This window comes from Orycteropus afer, unplaced genomic scaffold (genome assembly GCF_000298275.1).
Source record: "Orycteropus afer afer isolate SDZICR_OR568_19922 unplaced genomic scaffold, OryAfe1.0 scaffold00212, whole genome shotgun sequence".
Classification (NCBI taxonomy): Eukaryota; Metazoa; Chordata; class Mammalia; order Tubulidentata; family Orycteropodidae; genus Orycteropus; species Orycteropus afer.
Window position 1 is genome coordinate 4,411,383 of NW_006921799.1, and position 26,335 is coordinate 4,437,717.

The 26,335-nt window shown below is 38.8% G+C and overlaps 1 protein-coding gene across 1 annotated transcript in view; it reads right to left on the reverse strand.

The window, feature by feature from the left end:
• Window positions 1–26,335, reverse strand: part of PIBF1 (progesterone immunomodulatory binding factor 1) — a 529,275-nt gene that overhangs the window by 262,935 nt on the left and 240,005 nt on the right. The window contains exon 13 of the mRNA XM_007948312.2: window positions 8,971–9,073. Within this exon, the coding sequence (XP_007946503.1) occupies window positions 8,971–9,073 (103 nt within the window). The remainder of the gene's footprint in view (window positions 1–8,970; window positions 9,074–26,335) is intronic.

The following is a 26,335-nucleotide window of genomic DNA, read 5'->3' on the forward strand; positions in this document are numbered from 1 at the left end:
CTCCTCACCTAATCCCTTCAGCTGACTGCTGTTCTCTCTGGCTTCCTGGCTTTTAATCCCCTTTCTCCTGCTCTTTCCGCCTGCTACTTTGGGCGTCCCTGAGTTGTCTCTCCTCACCTGTAACCCTGGGGTTTTCTCTGAGGTAGAGGTTAAAGATATCCCAAATGTCCAAGTTTTCCAAAAACTGCTATACTACTCCATCATCTCTAATATCAACTACTCTACCCCTCAGAACTCTCCCTCCTATCTTTATGTTCCATAATTTGCTGCAATGTTTCAAAGAACACACGAACCACTAAGGAAATGGTTCACACAATTGTGGAGGCTGGCAAGTCCCAAATCGGAGTCAGACGAAGGTCTGAAGGATCCTCTTCACTCATGTGTTGCAGGGCTTAATGAACCCAAATTGGCAGGTCAGAGAACAGGCTGCTAGCTCACAAGCCTGCAGAAATTGGTAAATTACGTCAGACAATAGGCTGCTGCCTCACGTCCCAAGAACCAGAAGTTAAAGATGAGCCAGGTGTAGGATCCACAGTAATAGAGAGAACTCTGCCAGAGCTTTCATATATACTGGATGCAGACCATACTCTGAAGGAAACTAAAGGTGGTGACTCAAGATACATCCCACCCTAATCCTGCCTAATTAACCTAACAGACAACTCACTCCAAAATGAGACCATAAACACAGGCATGTTGTTGTTGTTGTTATGTGCCGTGGAGTTGGACCGACTCATAGTGACCCCTCCTTGGTTTCCGAGGCAATATCACTACGGAAGTAGATTTTCCAACCTTCCTTCCGAGGAGTGGCTGGTGGGTTTGAACCGCCAGCCTTCTGGTCAGTAGTCAAATGCCTTAGGCATTATGCTACCAGAGCTCCTAACACAGGCATAGAGGATAGAATTTACAATACATCATAAAATGGAGTACTATGGCTAGAAGGGCCATATTCAGTAATTCAATGGTATCACATTCATTGTCAAAAAGAACACTTCAAAATCTATCCTGAAGTACAATGTTGTCAATGATAGGGTAATATCCATATGCTTACAACAAAGACCACTAATAAAACTATTATTCAAATTTGCACACTAACCACTAATGCCAAAGGTGAAGAAACTGAAGATTTTTGCCAGGTTTGGCAGTCTGAAATTGATCAAACTTGTAATCAAGCTGCAATGATAATTACTGGAATGTGAAAGGTAGAAACAAAGAAGAACCAGTGGTTGGAAAATATGGCCTTGTTGACAGAAATGATGCAGGAGACTACATGATAGAATTCTACACAACTGCAGTGTAGTAAATTACTTAGTATGGCTTTTCTATTCATAAGTCATTGTAAACTCAGTGGTGGAATGAGCAACTGAGGAGCTCCTGATTGTAAATGCTATCCACCTGGGTTATTTCTGTTGGGTGTGGCACAACGCAATGTTATGGGAGGCTCTCCCTCAGGTGCTTAGAGTTCTGATGCTATGATTGCCTAGTTGGGCCACTATGCCAAGCTCAAAAGGAGGCCTGCTAGAGGCAGAACTCTCTCTGACTGCTGGTTGAGGAAGACATGCTGCTGAAAGAGACACGTACTGCTGGGAAAGAGACGTAAGAGACATGCGTTGCTGAGTAAGACACCGAGGGACCAGCACTGCTGGGAAAGAGACTATGAGAGACTGTTGGCTGAGGGACGGTGGGCTGGGAGAGATGCTGAGTGTTTTTCCTGAACTCGAATTGTAGCCTGTGGTGCTTCCTTTATAAACCCCATAATCTGTGAGCTCTGTGTGGCCACTGCAGCGAATTATTGAACCCAGGAGAGAGGTGGTGGGTACTTTGGGAGGAATGGTTGGAGAAAGGACTGGAGGGAGGCAGCATGTCTGGCCTGGCAGGAATAGGACTTGGGCTATTGATGGTGATTCTGTCTTCCTCTTGTGGGATTAGAGGAGGTCATAACATGTGGCCTCCTTGCCCTTTTTGTAACAACCAACAAACTTTTTCTTGGAAATACTATTTTCAACAATATAAATGGCAACTAGACACATAAACCTTGGCAGATGGAACACACAGGAATCAATTCAACTACATCTGTGGAATGAGAAGACGGAGAAGCTCAATATCATCCATCAGAACAGGGCTGGGGAATAGACCATCAATTGCTCGTATCCAAGTTGAAGTTGAAGAAAATTAAAATAAGTCCACAAAAGCTAGTGAACAACCTTGAGTATATTCCACCTGAATTGAGAGAACATCTCAAGAACAATTTTAATGCCCTGAACACTGCTGACCACAGACCTGATGAGTTCTGGGATGACATTAAAGACATCATACATGAAAAAAGCAAAAGGTCATGAAAAAGATAGTGAAGAAAGAAAACACCAAAATGGATGTCAGAATGGACTCTGAAATTTGCTCGAGTGAAGAGTAGTTACAGTGAATGGAAGAAATGATGACGTAAAAGGGCTGACCAGAAAATTTCAAAGGGCAGCTCAAGAAGACCAAGTAAAATATTATAATAAAATGTGTGAAGACCTGGAAAAGAGAACATGCTCAGCATTTGTCATGCTGAAAGAATGGTATAAAAAATTCAAGCCTTAAGTTGAAATATTGAAAGATTTTATGTGTAAAATAGTAAATGATGCAGGAAGCATCAAAAGAAGATGAAAGAAATACATTGAGTCAGTGTGCCAAAAAGAACTGGTCAACCTTCGACCATTTCGGGAAGTAGCACGTGATCAGGAACCAATGATATTACTGAAGGAAGAAGTCTAATCTGCACTGAAGGAACTGGTGAAAAATGAGGTTCCGGGAATTGACGGGATACCCACTGTGATGTTTCAACAAATGGATGCAGCGCTGGAAGGGCATACTCATCTATGCCAAGAGATCTGGAAGACATTATACCCAGCCAACCAAATGGAAGACATCCATATTTGTGCCCATTCCAAAGAAAGGTGATTCAAAAGAACACGGAAATTATCAAACAATTTTTAACACATGCAAGTAAAAATTTTGAAGAGAATTCAAAAATGGTTGCAGCAGTGTATCAACAGGGAACTGACAGAAATTGAAGCTGGATCCAGAAGAGCACATGGAGGAAGGACATAATTACTGATGTCAGATGGATCTTGGCTGAAAGCAGAGAATACCAGAAAGAAGTTTATGTGTTTTTTTTGACTATGCAAAGGCATTTGACTATTTGGATCATACCACTGCTGTGGTGTAGTAAATTACATAGTGTGGCTTTTCCAACCACAAGTCTTTGTAAACCCCATGGTGGAATTTGCCACGAGCAACTGAGTAGCTCCTGATTGTTAAATTATCCACCTGGGGTATTTTTGTTGAGGGTGGTGTGAAGCAGTCTTCTGGGGCATTCTCTCTCTTTCAGGTGTACAGAATTCTGATGTTGGGATTGGTTAGTGTGGCCACTCTGCCAGGCTCAAAAGGAGGCCTTCTAGAAGCAGAAGGGGTCTGACTGCTGGCTGAGGAAGACATGCTGCTGAGAGAAACATGCTCCTGAGAGACACTAGAGACACACTGCTGAGAGAGAGAGACATGAGAGACACACACTGCTGTGAGAGGAATGTGCTACTAAGACTGCTGGCTGCTGAGTGAGACAGCCAGCTGTAAGAGACTGAGTGCACTTCTGAACCTGATTTGTAGTCTGGTGCTTCCCTAATAAACCCCATAATCTGTGACTTCTGTATGGCCACTGCAGTGAATTATTGAACCCAGCAGAGAGATGGTGGGTGCTATGGGAGGAACAGGTGGTATCAGGGTTGGTGAAAGGGCTGGAAGGAGGTGGCATGTCTAGCCTCACAGGGATAGGCCTTGGGCTAGTGATGTTGATTCTGTCTTCCTCTTGTGGGGTTAGAAGAGGTCAGAAGATGCAGCCTCCCTACCTCTGTAGCAACTGCACAGAATGTGAATTCTGCACTTAATTTTATTCACACAAACCTGAACATAAACCAAGAGGCAGCTGTTCAATCGGAAAGGGGGTACTGCATGGTTTAAAATCAGGAAAGGTGTATGTCAATGTTGTATTTTGTCAGCATACCTATTCAGTAGGGTCTATGAATCAGAATTGACTCAATGGCAGTGGGTTTCGTTTTTGGTTTATTCAATCTGTACACTGAGCAAATAATTAGAGAAGCTGGATTATATGAAGAAGAATGTGACATCATGATTAGAAGATGACTCACAAAGAACCTGTAATATGCAAATGACACAGGCTTACTTGCTGAAAGTGAAGAGGATTTGAAGTAGCTACTTCAAATGAAGATCAAAGACCTCAGCCTTTAGTAATGGATTCCACCTGAATATAAAAAAAACAAAAATCCTCACGACTAGAACAATAAGCAATATCATGATAAATGGAGAAAAGAATGAAGTTGTCAAGGATTTCATTTTAGTTGGAACCATAATCAACCATAATCCACGGAAGTAGCAGTTAAGAAACCAAATGATGGTTTAAATGACGGGTAAATCTCCTGCAAAAAAAATTGTTCTTTCCAATAATCTCATATGCATGGAAAAGTTAGATAATGAATAAAGAATATATAGGAAGAATTGGTGCCTTTGTAGTATGGTGTTGGTGAACAATATTGAACACACCACGGCCTACCAGAAGAACAAACAAATGTGTCTCGGAAAAGTACAGCTGGAACACTCCTTAGAAGGGAGGATGGCAAGACCTCATTTCACATATTTTGGACATGTTATCATGAGGCAGCAGTCCCCAGAAAAGGATATCATGCTTGGTAAAGTAGAGGGTCAGTGAAAAAGAGGAAGGCCCTCTGTGAGATGAGCTGACATAGTGGCTGCAACAATAGGTTCAAATACAGCAAGGATCGTGAGGATAGCACAGGACTGGGCAGTGTTTTGTTCTGTTATACCTATGGTCGCTATCATTGAGAACCAACACAACTGCACCTAACAACAACATCAAAAAACAGATATATACAAGTCTATATGTATCTTAGCATTTTATTTTAAAAATATTTTTCAAAAGTTATTATAAAATTAAAACCAAGACGTTGCTGTTGTTAGTTTCTGTCAAATTGCCTCTGAGTCATGATGACCCCACCTGTGCAGAGTAGAACTGCTCCATAGCATTTAAAGGCTCTGATCTTTCAGAAGCAGATCACCAAAACTGTCTTCTGAGACGCCTCTGGACGGGTATGAACCACTAACTTTTCAGCCAACAGTCAAGCAGTTAAGTGTTTACACTGAAATGTATATTAGAAAACACAGGTTCATTTGTTTCCTTATATATTTATTTGTCCAGATTGCATTCCACCCAGTGGTATGCTGGAGCTAGGAGCTGCAGTTTGTGACTGTATTCAGGAACTCTGTGAGCTGGTTGTTAGGCATAACTGTTATTAAATATTATTTAAATTAAAAATTAATTATATAAAAATACAGGGAATAAATACAAATTCATCACTTTTCAATGATTTTATTTTATTATATTTTACTATCATTTATGCTCTTAAGTAAATCTATTATGTCTGTATGGTGGCAACATTAGCTAAGCTGTGCTTCTGAGCATCTCTACTCTACTCTTGTGTTCAGTGATATGATGTTGATAGACTGAATTAGCTATGGTGGGAATACCATGTTTATTACAAGAATAAATATGCCCTATAAGGCTGGAAAAAGTATAACATGCATTATTTGTGTAAAAAAATACGGTATTTATCCCACATATATAATCATATCAGAGCTCTGCCTTATATAACACCTCTCTACAGACCTGGTTGTTAACATTTAAAAGCATATCACTGCTTCCCTGCTTAGCACTATATGCCAGGTATTGTCTTTTCACACGAGGATGATGATCCTCCTAATGATATAGTATTGAAAGCACTTTACAGAAGACACTCAAAAGACAAATATGAATGGGTCCTTAAGAAAACAAAGAATACATACCATGTATTAATAGTATTAAATATATATCTTTAAAAATCTTTTTATTATAATAAATCCAAAGTCTTTAAATACTAACATAGAAAAACTTTTCATGCTGAAGCTCAGGAAATAAAAGGAACACTACACTGAGGTGCCATCTTTTAGTTTTAAACCTTAGATTTCAAAAGTAGAGAAAAATATAGTTAGTTGATGACTTAAAAAGATAATTAAATATACTACATAAAATGTATACATATATATTTTCTTTAAATGACAGAAGGCTAAGGAAAATAAGAAATATAAACCTGATTTTCAAAACTGTTCTGGTTACCTACTGCTACTCTGAAAAGAATATAACACCAATGGGATGACCTTAACAAACAGGAGTTTATTCTTACAATTTGGAGGCTTTAAGTCCAACTTCAAAGTGCCAAGCTCTAGGGGCTGGGTGAAAGCTCCTTGACCTTGGGCTTCAGCTCTGCCTCTTGCTCCCAGCCCACTAAAGCTAGAGGCTTTTCTTCACTCAGGCAGCTAGCTACTGGCTGCTGAGGCTAACAAGCCCAAGGTCAACAAATAAAATGGCAGAGTCCCGATGTTACCAAACCACATAGCAGGCTATTAATTCAAGTCCATTGTTAAGTTCCAAGGTTGGCAGAGCATGGCAGCTGCTGAACAACAACATGACTACATGTAGGGTCCAAGCATGCCATAAACTAAAGACCAATCCCAAAGCTGCTACTTATATATGGGAAGCAGACCACATACCCAAAGGCAGCTACTCAGCTGCTCACAGTAGAGTCCACCATGGAATTGATTACTAGTCTCATCATGGGGAGTACTGTCATGATGAGACAGCTGCCCAGCCACTCAATCAGGCCCAGCCAAGATGACACAGAAACATAACCACCACAATTCCACCCCTTGTCAACTTGGCATCTGTACAGATCTTCATTGGGTGGCATCTGTACAGCTCTCTCTCACTGGGTGGCTCCAGTCCTCTAGTTCCTCTAAGTGGTGACCTCACCCCCTTGGCCTGGCGGACCCTGTTCCTCTCCCCCTTGGGTATGGCAGCCCCACCCCCTGACTCTTGGGCAGCGGCTATGGCTCCATCCCACTGGCTCACATGAACAAGCAGCTCCACACTCCAGAACTACGTTGGTGAAGGCCTGACTCTTTGAAACCAAGGCTGTGGTCGTTCCACCCCCAAAGGCCATGGTCCTACCCTTTCAGGCTAAGGCAGCTCTGCTTCCATCTCCTTGGTCTCCGCTTCTGCCGATTAATGCCGAAGGCAACCCACTCCATTGGAAAACCCTGCCCAAAAAGCACTCGGCTTTCTTGTTCTGTGGCCCAGCCAACCTGGTACTCCATTTCATGCCGGTCTCTTTTACCAATTAATGCCCGAAAGCAACCCACTCTGCCAATAAGCCACCTAACCAAAGGCATCAAGCTTCCTCCTCTGTGGGCTGGTAAGGCTGCCGCTGTCTCATGCCAGTTCTCTTGGCTCTGCTACTGCCGTCTCTCATGCCGGTCTCTTGCTCTGCTCCTGTCATTTGTCATGCCATAGGTCAGGGTCTCTCTGCCAGGGTCTTGGGTCAAGGACACACTCCACTCCTGTTTCCATATTTTAGGTATCTGTCAGAGCAGCACCCCACTCTGGGTACCAAATTCTGTTCTGGTTACCTAGTGCCGCTCTGACAAGAATATACCGCAGATGTGATGGTTTTAACAAACAGAAGTTTATTCTCTCACAATTTGGTGGCTTTAAGTTCTAGTTCAAAGTGCCAGGCTCTAGGGGCTGGGTGAAAGCCCCTCGACCTTAGGCTTCAGCTCTGCCTCTTTCTCTTGGCCCACTGAAGCTAGAGGCATCTCTTCACTCAGGCAGCTACTGGCTGCTGAGGCTAACAAGTCCAAGGTCAACAACAAAAAAGGCACAGTCCTGATGTTACCAAACCACACGGCAGGCCATTAATTTAAGTCCCAAGGTCGGCAGAGCATGGCAGGCTGCTGAACAACGACACAGCTACATGCAGGATCCAAGGTGCCATAAACAAGAGACCATTCCCAAAGCCTCTTCTTATATATGGGAAGCAGACCACATACCAAAAAGCAGCTACTCAGCTGCCTGTGGTAGATCCCACCATGCAATTGATTGCCAACCTCATCATTGGGAATAACTACCACCAGCTACCCAGCCACTCAACCAACTATGTTTGTTATGTTTGTATGTCAACTAGCCAAGTTAACACACAAACATAATCACCACACAAACTAAATATAATTTAGCAGCTATCACACACCAAAGAGCCCTAGTAGTGCAGTGGTTAAGTGCTCAGCTGCTAACCAAAAGGTCAGTGGCGCAAACCCACTAACCAGTTGCTCCTTGGGAACAGATGTGGCAGTTGGCTTAAGTAAAGATTTACCAAAAATAATCCAAACTCACTGCCCTCAAGTTGGATCCGACTCACAGCAACCCCTTCCTTGGGTTTCGGAGGCAGTATCACTATGGAAGTAGATTGCTCAATCTTCCTTCCAAGGAGTGGCTGGTGGGTTTGAACCTTCAGACTTCTGATTAGCAGTCAAATGCCTTAGGCACTACGCCACCAGAGCACAATAGGGCAGTTCTACTTTGTCCCAAAGGGTCACTTTCAATTGGGATTGAAAATGTGAGAGCTTAAGTATATAACAAGTGTGTTAATTAATTAGTTTTCATCAAACACAGAAGTTAAAGAGCAAATCCATTAAAAAAAAAAAAGTATTAGTTAAAAACTTAAAATGCCATGAAAAATTGACAAACTTGTTTTGCCAGTTGATATTCTCCAAAATCAAAGCTGTGTCTGTCTAGTCTGCATTTATATTTAGTCTGGACAAATTAATCTGTCTTTTGATCTTAGTTTTGCCATACACTATAAGTTGTTTTATAAGGCTTTAACATTAATTTAGGTTCATAAATTTTGAAATCATTTTACATTACCAAACAGCTTATTTTAAAAGTGCTCAGAAAACAATCAAAGGAGTTATAAAGAATTAAACTGAACACTGGGATTCTCTCCATGTGTTTCTTTTGTTTAAGTTATTTACCTCTTGTGAAAGCTGCGTTCCTTGGTCCTTTTGATGTTCTAGGTCTTTTAAAATTAGTGAGTTTTGTTTTTCTAACTGAAGTACTCTTCTTGCCAAGTGGACACTGGGCCAAAGAAAGGAGAAAATTAATGATTACATAAGTGAAATACTGTCTAAAATACTGAAAATGTGTTTGCATGCTTAAAAACTGACTTACCATTTCCTAATAATGCATACATACTAACATAAAAAATATAGTCCAATAATATTTTCAGATGTCATAGTAGAAGACTAGTACCTCCAAACAATTTTGAAAGTAACCACATTACAATCTCCACAATAACGTAACCATTACTGCAGTAATGGTTTTTAGCCCTTGCTATAAAAGGAGGGAGTTACATTATAGTTCCTTGAAAAGACCACAAGATAGCAATTTGCAGTTTTTCCCCCACTTTTATAAAACTTTCCCAATTACAAACAAATTAGCCAATTAGTTGAAATATTATGAACATTAATAAACTTGTACTTTGAAAAGCATCAGTGCTTACCTCTGATAATATAATGCATTTTAGATACAACACAAATGGCATAGATTTTCTGTTGAAAGTCGAGATGGAAAAGATGTACGAAACTTGGGAAATCAATATTAAAGGCAAGGGCTCCATCCTGGAAGATCCCTTTGATGATCGGCACCACGGTAACTTATTGCACTAGGTCAAATATTTAGTATTGAAAATCACATTAAATGTGAAATGTCCCAATTTAACTTTAAAAATCTTTTAATGCAAAAAAAAAAAAAAAAGATTTAGTTATAAAATCATTCCTTTTAGCTGTTAGAAAAAGAAATGACATAATTTTTTAAAGAACTGCTAATACTGTTTAGAAGAAATGTTGGTCCAATAACCTTCTTTGCAATTTCTAAGAACTTAAAACATTTCATATTTATCATATTTTTATGTATTTATATCTATCTGAGTTAATCTATTAACATAATCCATGAGTAAAGAAGAATAGATGTTTTATAATGAAAAGAGAGATCTTCACTCAAAATAAATTATGGGACAGGAACAGTTCTGCTGTATTTTTTATATTTCCTAACATGACATAAAAGGAATGTAGAAAAAATCCTGAAAACAGTATTGATATCTATTTCTAGGAACTCATTATTTCAAATAAAAAAGATGAGTTTTGGGAAAAGTTTATATAGTGAATTAAATAGCTTTTTAGATACAGTCAAACTTAAGTCTATTCTTTCAATGGACATAAACTTTTGCCTTGATAACCAATTGAAGTTAGAGATGGAAAAGACACACCAATTCCTGTTTTTTGATCATCTTTTAAAAAAACTGTTAGAAAATAAACCCAGCTTTATTGATATATAAATTTTATTATATTTTATTTAAATATCATAAAGTCTCCCCATTTAAAATGTACAATTCAGTGTTTATAGTATAAAGTTGAACAGCTGTCACTTTAATCTAAATTTAGAGCATTTTCATTATCCCCTAAAAAAGAAATTCTGTACCCATTATTAGTTAGTTCCTATCCTCTCCTGCCTCCTACCCTAGCCTAGGTGAACTACAAATTTTAAAGGCATTTACAGTTTATGGCTATTCTATTTTTCACTCTTAAAATATTAGGAGCTCTTATTGAATAGTGCCTAAGGCACTTGACTGCTAACAAGAAGGCTGGCAGTTCAAACCCACCAGCCATTCCTCGGAAGAAAGGTTGGGCAATCTACTTCTGTAGTTATACCGTCTTGGAAACACAAGGAGGGGTCGCTATGAGTTGGATCCAATTCGACGGCACATAACAACAACAACAACATCCAAATATACCTAGTTCTCTCAAATTTGATCCTAAAACAGCATGGTTTCTATTAGATACATTTCAATGCTAAATTGTATTTTTACATTTAAAATCTGCTGATTCTATTAGATGTTTGCAAACACCAGAATTTGACATTATTAATTCGGTTTTTTATTAGGTTAATTTTAAAATTAAAAATTTTTAAATCTTCATCATATTAAATCTTCATTTATATTCGCATTAATCTCTCCTCATCCTTCATATATTTTAGGAATAAGTATTTTCATCTTTCTGTCTCCTACAGAAATTAGCATTAGGGTCTTTTGTACCTGGTACTTTCTCCATAAACTTATGTTGAAGGTAAAGAGTAGTGTTTGTGTAATATTCTGAGTATAGAAAAGTGAACACAATCAAATGCAATTACACAGAACAGAGTTTCTGATGAGATAAAATGAAGACTGGGGGATGCAAGAAAGTAATGAGATGCAAAGGTCACCCATTACCAACATTCTGAAGAAGATAATGACTTGAAGACATCAAGTTTAATATACTAAATTGCTCATTTGGTTTTGGTGCTTTTTGTTTTCTTTGAGAATTGTAAAATGGTCTTATGCAAATATGCTGATACCACTTAAAAATGAAAACATCATAAGACAGAAAACAATGAATTCAAGTAGTTCTTGGTATGTTAGGACTTGAGAACTACTTTACCTTTTAATAAGAATTTCCCTAATTTTGGCTCGGGAAAGTATTTTACAATGCCTTGAAATGGCTCATAAATGTGTTCTGCAGTATTCTAATTAGTAGCTTATAGTACTATTTTATTGAGAAAAAAATTCTAGGGACTGATGCTGACAGGACTGGCTGTGATTTTTACGTGGTACACTGACATTACTTCATATGCATAATGGTTATGATGTGGAAGACACAGTGGTATAATTGATCTGCAATATAAATAGATCACATTTTTGAAAATTCACTTCTAAGCCAGTTGTAAAGACAGCAGAACACATTTCTTTATAGAAATACAAGGAATGGTATTAAAGTTTCCAGGTTGCCCTTAAATATACCTTTAGCCCATGAATGTAGTTAAAAATAAAATAAAACAAAACAACCAAGTGTAGAAAATGACACTGTGAAATCTTTTTCTTTAAATCATATGTTTAAATACCCAGAACATAACCAAAACAAGAAGTATAGTTGTTTTTCATCATACTACTTGCAACTAAATGAAAATGATAAAACAGAATTAGCAATTTTTTGCTCATTTTGAATATCAATCACTGCAGAAAAGCAAGCTGAATTAGAAGTTTTCACTAATTCATTCAAAACATTCATGAACATCCACAGTTTCTTTTAACAGATATTTATTAAAGGCATCTATCTTCATGCCGCTGTGTGCCATCGATTCTGACTCATACTAAGTGGGGGAGAACTGCCCCAACATGAAGGTATTCTTTTGCACTACCTCCTTTTGTAGACCACTGATCTAGGCTGACTGTGACCATAGCCGCATAGGGACCTTGTTATGGGAATCTTGCGAAAATGCAGATTCTGATTCAGTGTATCTGGGGTAGAACGGCAAATTCTTAGCAGAGGGTAAAATGGGAATGATTCAGTTTGAAGCCCTATTATCATCTGCTTTCTTGATAAATTTGAGGCACTGAATAAATACAGTAGAACCATAACAGAGATTCTTTATATGCTATTATTATATGATTTATTATCTGTGTTGTAATAGCAACTATTATTGTTGTTTCTATTTTTATTTGTTTTAAATGAGAATATTTTTTCCCCTAAGGGTAAAAATAGAACCCATTTACCCTAATTAAATAAGGGAAAAATTGACATAACATGCTAATTGAATAAAAAAAACACAGAAGTTTATAAAGATGTAAGTGAAGTAAGTATGGGGATAATAGTACTCTTCAAAGAAACTTCAGCTAACATAACAAAATGATGTAGAGTTAAGAGTCTTTTTTGCATATATAGAAATTTAAAAAAATCATTCAATATTTAGAGTTTGTAATAAATGACAAGGAGCTCTGGTAGCTTAGTGCCTAAGGCTCACCAGAAGGCTCACCAGAAGGCTGGCGGTTCAAACTCACCAGCCACTCCTCAGAAGGAAGGTTGAGCAATCTACTTCCATAGTGATACTGCCTCGGAAACCCAAGGAGGGGTCCCTATGAGTCGGGATCCAATTCGACGGCACATAACAACAAGAACGACAATAAATGACAACACCACCACATATTGTGGACATAGATATTTGTATCATTCCTTTTAATGGCTATAAAATTAGGTCACTGTACAAATGAACCTACCATAATTCAATTAACTAATCCCTTGATGGATAGTAAGGGTATTTCCAAGTTTTTGCTATTACAAACCATTTTGAGATTTTTTTTTTAAAGTGTCAAAACACAGGGTGTAGAGTCAGACTGTAAGAGTTCAAATCTAAATGTTGTGTATTTTAAGGTAACAAGACCTTAATCTCTCTATGCTCAAATTTTGCATTTGTTGAAATAAGATACTAGTGATACCTACTACTAATGGTAGTACCCAATCAAACTCAGAGTCATAGAGTGGAATGTGACTCATAACCACCGTATAGGACAGAGTAGAAGTGCTCCATATGCAAGTTTAATTTGAAGCTGAAGACAATTAAAACAAGTCCATGAGAGCCAAAATATGACCTTGAATATATATCCGTCTGAATTTGGAGACCATCTAAAAAAATAGATTTGAAGCACTGAGCACCAATGACCAAAAACTAGAGGAATTGTGGGATGTCATCAAGAACATCATCCATGAAGAAAGCAAGAGGTCATGAAAAAGACAGGAAAGGAAGAAAAAACCAAAATGGATGTCAGAAGAGACTCTGAAACTTGCCCTTGAGTGGAGAGTTGTTGTTGTTGCTGTTATGTGCCGTCGAGTTGGACCCGACTCATAGCAACCCCTCCTTGGCTTGCCGAGGCAGTATCACTATGGAAGTAGATTGCCCCATCTTCCTTCCGAGGAGTGGCTGGTGGGTTTGAACCTCCAGCCTTCTGGTTAGCAGTCAAGTGCCTTAGGCACTACACTACCAGAGCTCCCTGAGTGGAGAGTAACTAAATCGAATAGAAGAAATGAAAAGATAAAAGAGCTGAACAGAAGATTTCAAAGAGCAGCTTGAGTAGACAAAGCCAATTACTATAATGAAATGTGCAGAGACCCGGAGTTAGAAAACCAAAAGAGAAGAACATGCTCGGCATTTCTCAAGCTGAAAGAACTAAAGAAAAAATTTAAGCCTCAAGTTGTAATACTGAAAGATTCTACAGGCAATATATTGAATGATGCAGGAAGCATCAAAAGATGATGGAAGGAATACACAGAGTCATTGTACTAAAAAGAATTGGTTGATATTTATCCATTTTAGGAGGTGGCGTATGATCAAGAATCAATGGTATAGAAGGAAGAAGTTGAACCTGCATTGAAGGAAGTGGTGAAAAACAAGACTCCAGGAATTAACGGAATACCCACTGAGATGTTTCAACATATGGATGCCCTGCTGGAGGCACTCCCTCGGTTATGCCAGGAGATTTGGAAGACAGCTGCCTGGTCAACTGACTGGAAGAGAACCATATCTGTACCTATTCCAAAGAAAGGTGATCCCACAGAATGTGGAAATTATCGAACAATATCATTAGTATTGCATGCAAGCAAAATCTTACCGAAGATAATTCAAAAACGGTTGCAGCAGTCTATTAACGGAGATCTTCCAGAAATGCAAGCTGGATTCAGAAGAGGACATTGCTGATATCAGATGGAGCTTGGCTCAAAGCAAAGAATACCAGAAAGATGTTTACTTGTGTTTCACTGACTATGCAAAAGCATTTGACTGTGTGGATCATAACAAATTACGGATAGCATTGAGAAGAATGGGAATTCCTGGACACTTAATTGTTCTCATGAGGAACTGATACATAGACCAGGAGGCTGTCATTCAACCAGAACAATGGGGCACTGCATGGTTTAAAATCAAGAAGGGAGTGTGTCGGGGTTGTATCCTTTCACCATACTTATTCAATCTGTATGCTGAACAAATAATCTGAGAAGCTGGACTATATGAAGAAGAACGTGGCATCAGGATTGGAGGAAGAATCATTAACAACCTGCAATATGCTGATGACACAACTTTGCTTGCTGAAATTGAGGATGACTTGAAGCTCTTAATGACGAAGACTGAAGAATACAGACTGCAGTATGGATTACATCTCAATATAAAGAAAACAAAATCTTCACAACTGGACTGATAAGCAGCATCAAGATAAATGGAGAAAAGACTGAAGTTGTCAAAGAATTCACATTGCTTGGTTCTACAATTGGTGATGTATAGCACTGGGCAAATCAGCTGCAAAGGATCTCTTTCAAATGCTGAAGAGCAAAGATGCCCCATTGAGGACTAAGGTCCACAGTCCACCTGACACAAGCCATGGTATTTTCAATTGCCTCATATGCATGTGAGAGATGGACAATGGATAAGGACTGAAGAAGAGTTAATGCTTTTGAGTTGTGGTGCTAGTAAAGAATGCTGAAAATACCATGGACTCCTAAAACAACTAACAAATCTGTCCTGGAAGAAGTGCAGCCGGAATGCTCCCTGGAAGCAAAAATGGCCAGACTTTGTCTCACCTACTTTGGTTAAGTTGTCAGAAGGGACATTCCCTGGAGAAGGATGTCATGCTTGGTAAGGTGGAGGGTCGATGAAAGAGGAGAAGGCCCTTAATGAGATGGATTGACACAGTAGCTGTGGTGATGGGCTCAAGTATAGCAAGGATCGTGGAGCTGGCGTGGGACTGGGCAGTGTTTCGTTCTGCTGTACTATGAGTCAGAGATGACTCAACAGCACCTAACAACAACAACATAGGGTTTCCAAGGCTGTAAGTCTTTATGGAAGCAGACTGCCTCATTTTTTTTCCATGAAGGGTTTGTGGGTTTGGACCACTAATATTTTGTTAGCAGCGGAGAGCTTTAACCACTATGTCACTAAGCCTCCTTACTAATGGTAGTAATAAAGATTGAAAGAGTTAATTAAAAGGTAGAGCACTTATAGTAGTGACACACACACACACATACATGTATATATATATACACCCAAATCAAACCAAACCCATTGCAATTGAGTTGATGCTAACTCAGCAACCCTGACTGGGTTTCCAAGACTGTAAGTCTTTATAGAAATAGACTGCCTCATCCTCTTCCTGCAGAATAGCTGCTGGGTTTGAACTGCCAATCTTCTGGTTAGCAACCAAATCCTTACCCACTATGCCACCAGAGCTCCATATACATACATACTTACATATACAGATAGATAGATAGATAGATATAGATAGATATATATACTTTATTCACAATTAATGTCTACTCTACTTACTGTTCCACAAACACATTTTGTATATTCCTTCCTTTATACCTCTGGTGGTCCTCTAGTCTGAAGAAGACAAGTGCTTCTATGGTTTGTTATTCCAATTTTCAATGAAAGTACCCTTTAAGTCACACTTCCTCCATGTCTGAGCACACTGGGTCTTCATTGATCTCTATTCCTCTGATTAATAAAGGCTAACCCACAATACAACACTAAATTATGTATTCACAGATATTTCTTGATATTCATTCATGTGTTAGTCTTTTCTCCCCCACAGATGCAAGTTATATGAAGACAGAGGTCTTACATATCCCCTGTGGTGCCTAAGAGCTGAACAGAATTACACTTAATAAGTATTTCCTAATTGCTTGTTGTACAGTGAATTTTGTTCAAATGAATATTACTAGAAACCATATTTCAAGGTTGTAGAGCCTCAATATTAAAGTTCACCTAATGATCAGTATCTAAGCATTGAGGAAACAATTAAAAAGTACATAAAGGTAATATGGGGAAACAACAAAGGTCTCAGATGCCAATTCACCCCTTCTATATTTTCAACCTGTAGTTACATTATTATTATTGATAATAATGAATGTAATACATTATTATTATTAATTATCTGTAGTTACAGGAGACATTCCCTAGTGGCTCCTATGGGTCTAAACTTTCAAGTTGATTATGAATGAAATAACAATTTTTAAATCTAAATCTAAATGTAGGAGCTCTGGTGGGGTAGTGCGTAAGGCATTTGACTAATAACAAGAAGGCTGGCAGTTCAAACCCACCAGCCACTCGTCGGAAGGAAGGTTGGGCAATCTACTTCCATAGCGATACCGCCTCAGAAACCCAAGAAGGGGTCGCTATGAGTCGGATCCGACTCGACGGCAGTGAGTTTGGATTTTGGTTTAAATCTAAATGTGGCATATTGCTTTGATGAGTGATTTAGTATTAAGGATGGATTCTTTTTAGAAAGCTGGGATATCAGAAATGGGAAGGAAGAGGGAGATTTGTTTTAACTGAAGATTCAAAGCAAATGAAGAATTGCTTAATTACAACAGCGTTTATGTCTCCACCACAATACAGACAGAATGAAAACAAGTCCTGTCCAAGTTCTTTATAAAGGTAACCATGGATACAGTCATCAGGGAAAATGACTCTTGCTAAAGGTTCTTTTTTGGGTAGAATGTACTGAAGACTTAAATGAAGCAATGTTTTTAAAAGCTATCTGTTGTGACGCTAAAGCAGGTACAACACACAATACTTCTTTGTAATTGTATTAATTGCCATGTGATTTTTATCTGTACTAAGTTCAACATGAACTAGAAACTAATACAAGAGTATAGTCTTAAATCTAAACATTAAAACAAAATTTCATCTGTTACTTGATAAAATTATTTCCCCAAAGGTTATCTACTGGCTCTAAGCAGTCTTGACTCCAAATAAAGATTATTTCTCTTGGATCAGCCAATAGCAGTCAGTCCCCGATTATTGCATACAATTTCCTAACAATCTAATCCAGCCGATGTGGACATGGCAGAGTTCTATTTATAGCTGACTGACGTCAAAGAAAAATGGGGGATTGATGCTCTATACTAAGTCCTTCAATTGTAGTATGGTTCTCTCATACTGTCAAAAACAAAAAAACAAACAACAAACCAAGTATGTGCATGTGAGGCTTACTAATTAGTTACTTGGTCTGAAACTTTTGGCATTTCAATCTTTTAGCAGGGCATGAAAAATGGTTTCACAAAAAAAGGCAGATGTGCCACAATGATTCCAGCTTCAGAAAGCTTCAGGTTGGGTCCTGTACTGCCTGCTCTGCTGGCAATTACTGAAGACTAAATAATGGTCTCATGGGGATTATCTGTAGTTACAGGAGACATTCCCTAGTGGCTCCTAAGGGTCTGAACTTTCAAGTTGATCATGAATGAAATAATAATTTTTAAAAGGAGTATCCCCAAACCAACCTAAATGAAATAAAGCTCAAACTTTCTCCATGGATAAAAATGAGAACTTATATACAAGAGGGCAGAGAGAAGAAGACAAATTTTCATTATACACAAAAGTTTGCTAGTTTCCTGTGCTTTATCTTTCCTTTTATTATGAAACTCAGTCTACTATGAAAATTTCATCTGAAAGCTCTTTCTAAAACTAGATAGAAACCAAAACAAAAGGTCTATAGAATATGTAGTAAATCTGGCAACCTGAAAAGCTTAAAAACCTTTAGAGAAGTTTCACATTCATATCTGCCAAAATAAACAGAAAAGCACACACTAAGACCACGTTAGGGGTTGGGTGTCACCCACTCTGTGTTGCAGATTAAAGAATATAACCAAAACATTTAACCAGAAAATCTTGTTTGCTATTTTCAAAACAGTCATGACTGAAACAAAAACATTACTTCAGGTTTTCAAGTTCAGTCAAGTCAAGAAGAGCCCATTTTATTTTAATCTACTTTAACTGTATAAGCCCTTTTAACTTCCCTTAACTGTGCTACAGAAAGAGTTTAACACAATAGTTAGTAATTGTTCATATCTCCATTGAAACTTCAAAATGTGAGTTACTTTATTTTATAATTATAATGTGCTTAAAAGACAGTTTGGGAAGTTATTTTTCAACCTAAAAAGAAACAACAACTAATTATGTTATCACTTTGTAGGAAATTAGCATTACAGTATATGTCTTAAGTAATTGATATCAAAGAAAGTGAATCTCAAAACTGGTTTCATGTCCAGAGGGTGTTTCTACTAATTACTGGAGGAAGTTTCATTACATTTTAAAATGAAATTGTTTTAAACTAAAACTCAAATTGGCCCTAATGACAGTTTTTGTAATCCTGGCTTTTTTTCTAAAAATCAACTATGCAATTTACTTTAAGAATATATTAATTGATATTATAAATCCAAAACCCACTGCCATTAGTTGATTCTGACTTATAGCAACCATACAGGACAGAATGGAACTACCTCATAGTATTTCCAAGGCTGTAAATCTTTACAATTTCTCCCATGGAGTGGCTCTGACTTTTCAGTTAGCAGCCAAGTGCTTTAACCACCGTGCCACCAAGGTTCCTTATATTTATTGAGCATTTGCTCTATGCCAGGCATTGTGTGCTGAATGAACTTCACATTCATTTTCTCATTGTAAATTTATCATAAGAATCCTATTTCAGCAGCTATCTAAGGTATTAACAGCAATGTAGCACTCAAAATCAAAATGGTTAAAAATTAAGGCTTTTGATAACCATCAAAATTATTTTTTTGAAGAATATTCAATGATGTAAGAAAATATGCAGGATAAAATTCTGAGGTAAGAAAGTAAACTACTAACCTACATATAATAACATCCTAAACATGTTAAATGAATATATGTGTCTATGTAAATTTTTGAATGGTAATATTTGAGTGGTAAGATTATCAGTGTTGTTATTTGCCATCTAGTTGGACCTGACTCATAGCGACCACTCCTTGGGTTTCCAAGGCAGTATCACTACGGAAGTAGATTGCCCAACCTTCCTTCTGAGGAGTGGCTGGTGGGTTTGAACCTCCAGGCTTTTGGTTAGCAGTCAAGTGCCTTAGGCCCACTATAAGATGACCAGTAATTTTCTTAATTTTCTAAAATAAATATATTTTTTATTGAAATATAATTTATGCACAGTGAAATACATAAAACTAAAGTGGCATGGGTTAATGCATTTTTAAAATAAATGCATTATTTTTATAATCACAACCCCTATCCAATTAAATGTTACCCCAAAAATGTCTAAATGTTTGTGAAATATGAGATTTTACATCAAATTTAGTATAAATGAAATATACTGTATAAAAAATCAAAATGAAACCCACTGCCGTCGAGTCAGATCCAACTCACAGCGACCCTTCCTTGACTTTCCGAGGTGGTATCACTATGGAAGCAGATTGCCCAACCTTCCTTCCGAGGAGTGGGTGGTGGGTTTGAACTGCCAGCCTTCTGGTTAACAGTCAAATGCCTTAGGCACTATGCCACCAGAGCTCCCGGTAGCAGAAAATACATTACTTTGCTATTTTAATATATTCTGGTATAAGATGATACATAATGAAAACTATATTATACAAATATTTCATTTACTGCTCTGAGTTGTTTTAGAATCCTCCTTAAGTTTCCATTGCTTTCATTTCATATGTGAAAGATTAAATATAGATTCTTTGAAAGGCTACCTTGTTTCCATGTTAAATTGAAGAAAAAGAGACCATAAAACCATTTACTTTTTTTATAAACATCCATTAAGAATGACAAGTGTGAACTTGTCAAATGTTAGAAATGTATCAGATTCTGAAATAGTATCTTCTGTGTCTCTGGTCAATTTTGTCCATACAGTAGGCACTCAGTAAAAGTCAATGAATGAAAGGATGAAAGAATGTATAAATGGAATAAGATGTCCTCTTTGGATATCTAGACTTTCCCCCAGTCAGTTTACATGACCTGAGAAGCACTTCCTCAAAATAACCCTCTGGTTCACCATGAGAAGAATGCCTGGCACCAGCTGGCAAGAGATATTAATAGTATGCCCATTAGGCACTTATTCAAGGCACACAGATAGCCTGGTGAGAGAATCTCTAGAAATATTTGGACAGTTAGATTATTCAGAATATGAATCAGTTGTGTGGTTCCCTAAATCTTCACTCTAAATATTAAGTAACCAACTTCTGGTTTTGGAAATTCATAGAAAATAGGTAATAGCAATAATTGCTTTCAATTTTGGAAAAACTCAGCATTTGAGGCTAAAGAAAGAAAACTTAAAACAGAAATTCTTTTTTTTTCTTGTGACAAAAATTCTTTTGGAGAGAATCCAGATGCTAATACAGAGAAGGAAATAAACATCTTCCTTCCAACTTCATTTTTTCAGTATTTTAGCTATCATTTACCACTAATGCCAAAGTCTCATACCCATAAAACTATGTTATAAATCTTCCCTAGGTAACATCATGCTAAAAAAAAAGCTGTGTATGCTAAAGATTAAACAATATTCTAGGCTACTGCTAGTGACCTTTGGAGAGACTGCAACAGAGCCTGAAAATGGGATAAGACTATAGCTGATTTCCTAAATAATACATAATTTAGATATATGTGCATTTTCACCAGACAGAATTAACCATTCCAGCTACAGATTGATACTTTTTAGATATTTATCCTTGATCCCATTGGGCAGCTATTTAGTCTAACCAGCAAGAGATACATGTTCTAAGTATCCTATTGCCATTTCCCATAAAATGTTCCACATTCTAAATCACTTTAAGTAGCCATAAAGACATTTTAATCTTTAAGCCATCATATCAATTGTTTTTTTACCAAATTATCAGAGTGTAGATGGATTTTTTCTTACTTAGCATGTATCTCTAAAAATCTAAATCAATTCATTAAAAATGAAAGATAAGCAGCTTTGAATTTTCAAATACTCATGGTGAAGAAACTAGTAGGTATCCTTCACTGTAAAGGAGCCTTGATGATGCAATGGTGAAGCACTTGGCTGTTCAACAAAAAGTTTGGTGGTTTGAACGTACCAACCACTCCATGTGAGAAAGATGGGTCAGAATGCATCCATAAAGATTTACAGTCATGGAAACTCTATGGAGGGCAGTTCTCCCCTGTCTTAAAGGGTCACTAGGAGTTAGAATGGACGTGAAGGTAATGGGCTTGGTTTATGTGGTTCCTGTAAAATGCTAGGTAGAGACACTGGTGAATAAACTATAACATGTAGTTGCTGACCTTGAGGAACTTTCCATCTAGCTGAGAAATTACACAGGAAACTATAGGTGATGAGATTAGATAAATGCTCCATTGTGTGGTATGCAGAAAACCAATCATCAGAGATAAAGAGATAGACCTACTCTCATACTAGGTAGAGAGGCAAATAAGGCTGGAGACTTGGGGCCTCTTACAGAGGGGTTGTCTAATTGTCTGGCAGGAACAATTAGATTTGGTGTGGTAGCAAACAGGCAGTGAGAGTGTGATAGTTGGAGTTGTGTGTCAACTTGGCTGGATCAAAATTCTGTGTGGTTTAAGCAATTGTGATGTAGGTTGTTCCCATGATGAGATCAGATGTATATGTTTTGAGCAGCCAATCCATTGAAAGGGAGTTTGCCTAGGGGTGTGGCCTGCTTCTGGTATATTTATGGACATCCTGGGAAAAGAGATACTCTTCTGTGGATTAGGATTCTGTTGTGCTGTCTACAACTGTCCATGAACAAACAATCCACCATTCAGCCTGAAGATCTTGGATTCATCATTCATTGGAGTCAACAGCCAATATACTGCCTGCTAACCTTGAGCTCGTCAGCCCCTGTACCTGCATGAGTTGGGAAAAGCCTCCAGCTTGATGTTTGATCCAAGAACTTAGACTTGCCAGCTTCTATAATGTGTGAGCCACTTCCCTAAGATAAATTTCTTTTTCTCTCTCTCTCTATAAGCATTAGGAGCTCTGGTAGCATAGTGCCTAAGGCAACTGACTGCTACTCAGAGGGCTGGTGGTTCAAACCCACCAGCCACTCCTTGGAAGGAAGATGGGGCAATCTATTTCTGTAGTGATACTGCCTCGGAAACCCAAGGAGGGGTTGCTTTGAGTGAGGTCCAACTCAACGACATATAACAACAACATATAAGCCTTACTGGTTTTGCTTCTCCAGAGAACCCAGTCTAACACTTTTTATACTGAGAGTGGGGTGGCTCTAGAGAGACAAAATCATAAGGATGGGCTTCCTAAATTGGTTCTCCAATTTGATTAATCATAAAGGCACTGGTGACCCTGCCTCCATTAGTAAAGAGGGCCTGCTAATCTGTGGCGTGATGTGGCAACATTAATATGCAAAATAGCACCACCAATAGATCAAGTAGTTTTGAGAAATAAGGCCCTGGGTGACTGCATATTTGATATTTTTCTGCAATTCTCTCAGCATAAGGTATATAAGGAAGCTGGTTGGTTGGTCCTACTTACACCAGACAAAGTGGTTAAAGAGTGAGATGAGCTCAGGGCTGCTGAGTCATAGCGCCACATAAAAGACCTCAATTTTTCCAGTTGTGCTCTGAAAGGAAGCCTTATTTCTTCCAGTAACAGAGCTGATATTGCCAAAAACTAAACCCAGAGTCTTATTGTAAGGGTGGCTGAATTACAATGCCAATTAAATTACCAAACCAGAATGGGGTCTGCAGTTAAAGTGAGGGCATTGATTGGGAAAAAATGAGATCTTGAAACCTGGAATGGGGACATACGGGCAGACAGTCAGGAAGATCAGGATATAGAGCCTGTAAATTCTTTTGAATCCCTCCCATCTGCAGGGATTACTGTAAAACCATTATCCTTTCCACCTCAGTTTGATGGGATTAACCCAACTGTTCCTGCTGGGTCATTGCCTGAGACAGAGTCCATGGAAGACATTGCTGAATTTTCTCAGGAACTGCCCCAACCACCCATTGTTGATGCTAGACCTATAAATAAAGCTAAGTCTAAGCGAGCCCCAAAAGGTGAAACATAAGGTATGACTGAGCAGGTGTTATGGTACACCCAAAAAGATCTACTTGATTTTGCTAAGATATACAGACAGAAACCTGGAGAATATGTATGGGAATGGCTACTGAGGGTATGGGATAATGGTATAAGGAATGTAAGATTGGATCAGTCTGAGTTTATTGACTTAGTCCCACTAAGTACAGATTCTTCATTCAATGTTTCAGCTCAAGAGGTTAGGAAAGGATCTAATAGTTAATTTGGTTGACTTACTGAAGCATGGATTATGTGGTGGCCTACCTTAAGTCAAGCTGAAGTACCAAATCTACCTTGGTATAATGCAGAAGAAGGTATCCAGAGGCTTAGGGAAATTGGACTGTTAGAATGGATTTATAAGATTAGACCCCTAGAGCCAGAAATGGAGAGTCCAGAAGACACACCTTTCACCAGTACTGTGAGGAATAAATTTGTGAAGGGAGCTCCAGCATCCTTGAAGACTGCTGGAATTGCTAACTTATGTAAGCCACATTTGACAGTGGGAACTGCCTTAATTGAACTAAGACACTTAACTGTGATGGGGCTGATTGGACCCCGTGGTACTGGGTGCTAAGGGGCAGCACTTAATCAACAAAGGCAAGGTGGGTATGGTTACCATAATGGAAAGCAGAGTCAGAACAGTAATTAGAATATTCTGACTCGTGTGGAATTATGGCATTGGATACTTGTGCATGGTGTTCCTTATAGTGAAACACATGGCAAACCTACTAAATATTTACTTGATCTGTATAGACAGAAGAATTCTAGGTCACATGAAAAGCAGCCTAGATTGAACTGCCAGAATACAGAGTCACAGCCTCTAATCAATTTCCAGACTTGAGTCAGTTTACAGACCCACAACCCCTTGAATGAAGGGGAGGTTGGGTCCCTTTGAGGAAGGACCCCATTACATTGCCAAAAATCTATAATGTCAATCTTTCTCCCAGCCTTTCTCAAAAGGATCTGAGGCCTTTCACAAGAGGGACTGTTCATTGGGGAAAAGGAAATAATGAGACTTTTTGGGGACTACTGGATACTGGCTCTGAACTGAAACTAATTCCAGGAGACCCAAAGCATCACTGTGGCCCACAAGTCAGAGTGGGGGCATATGGAGGTCAAGTTATTGATGGAGTCTTAGCTAAGGTGCATCTCACAGTGGGTCCAGTGGGTCTCAAAACCCACCCTGTAATGATTTCTCCAGTTCCAGAATGCATAGTTGGAATAGATATACTGAGCAATTGGCAAAATTCCTACATTGGGTCCCTGACATATAGAGTAAGGGCTATTACGGTAGGAAAAGCCAAGTGGAAGCCATTAAAACTGCCTCTACCTATAAAAATAGTAAACCAAAAGCAATACTGCATTCCTGGAGGGGTTGCAGAGATTACTGCCACCATCAAGGACTTGAAGGACGCAGGGGTGGCAATTCCCACCACATCCCCTTTAATTTGCCTATTCAGCCTATGCAAAAAACAGATGGATTTTGTAGAATGACGGTAGATTACTGTAAACTTAATCAGGTGGTGACTCCAATTGCAGCTGCTGTTCCTGATGTGGTTTCATTGCTTGAGCAAATTAGTATATCTCCTGGTACTTGGTATGCAGCTACTGATCTGGCCAATGTCTTTTTCTCGATACCAATTTCAAAGGACCATCAAAAGCAGTTTGCCTTCAGCTGGCAAGGGCAACAGTATACTTTCACAGTGCTTTCTCAGGGGTATATTAACTTCCCAACAGTATGTCATAATTTAGTCTGTAGGGATCTTGATCAACTTTCCTTTCCACATGACATCATACTGATCCATTATATTGATGACACTATGCTGATTGGACCTAGTAAGGAAGAAGTATCGACGACTCTAGACTTTTTCGTAAGACATATGTGTGCTACAGGTTGGGAAATTAACTCAACAAAAATTCAGGCACCTTCCACCACAGTGCAATTTCTAGGGGTCCAATGGCGTGGGGCATGTCAAGCTATTCCTACTAAAGTGAAGGATAAGTTATTGTATTGTATCTGGCCTCCCCCACAACTGAAAAGGAGACACAACATCTGGTGGGCTTCTTAGGATTTTAGAGGCAACATATCCCTCATTTGGGTGTGGTGCTGTGGCCTATTTATCAAGTGACTCAGAAACCTGCTAGTTTTGAGTGGGGCCCAGAAAAAAATAAGGCTTTGCAACAGGTTCAGGCTGCCGTGCAGGCTGCTCTGCCATTTGGGCCATATGATCCGGCTGATCTAATGGTGCTTGAAGTGTCTGTAGTAGATAGAGATGCTGTTTGGAGCCTTTGGCAGGTCCCTATTGGTGAATCGCAATGCAGACCCTTGGGGTTTTGGAGCACAGCCCTGTCATCCTCTGCAGATAACTACTCTTCTTTTGAGAAACAGCTTTTAGCTTGTTACTGGGCTTTGGTAGAGACTAAACGCTTAACCATGGGCCACCAAGTCATCATGAGGCCTGAGATGCCCATCATGAACTGGGTGTTGTCTGACCACCAGAGTCAAAAAGTTGGACGTGCACAGCAGCACTCCATCATTAAATGGAAGTGGTGTATCAGAGATCGGGCTCGAGCAGGACAGGAAAGGACAAGTAAGTTGCATGCAGGAGTGGCCCAAATGCCTATGGTCTCTACTCTAGTCACATTACCTTCTG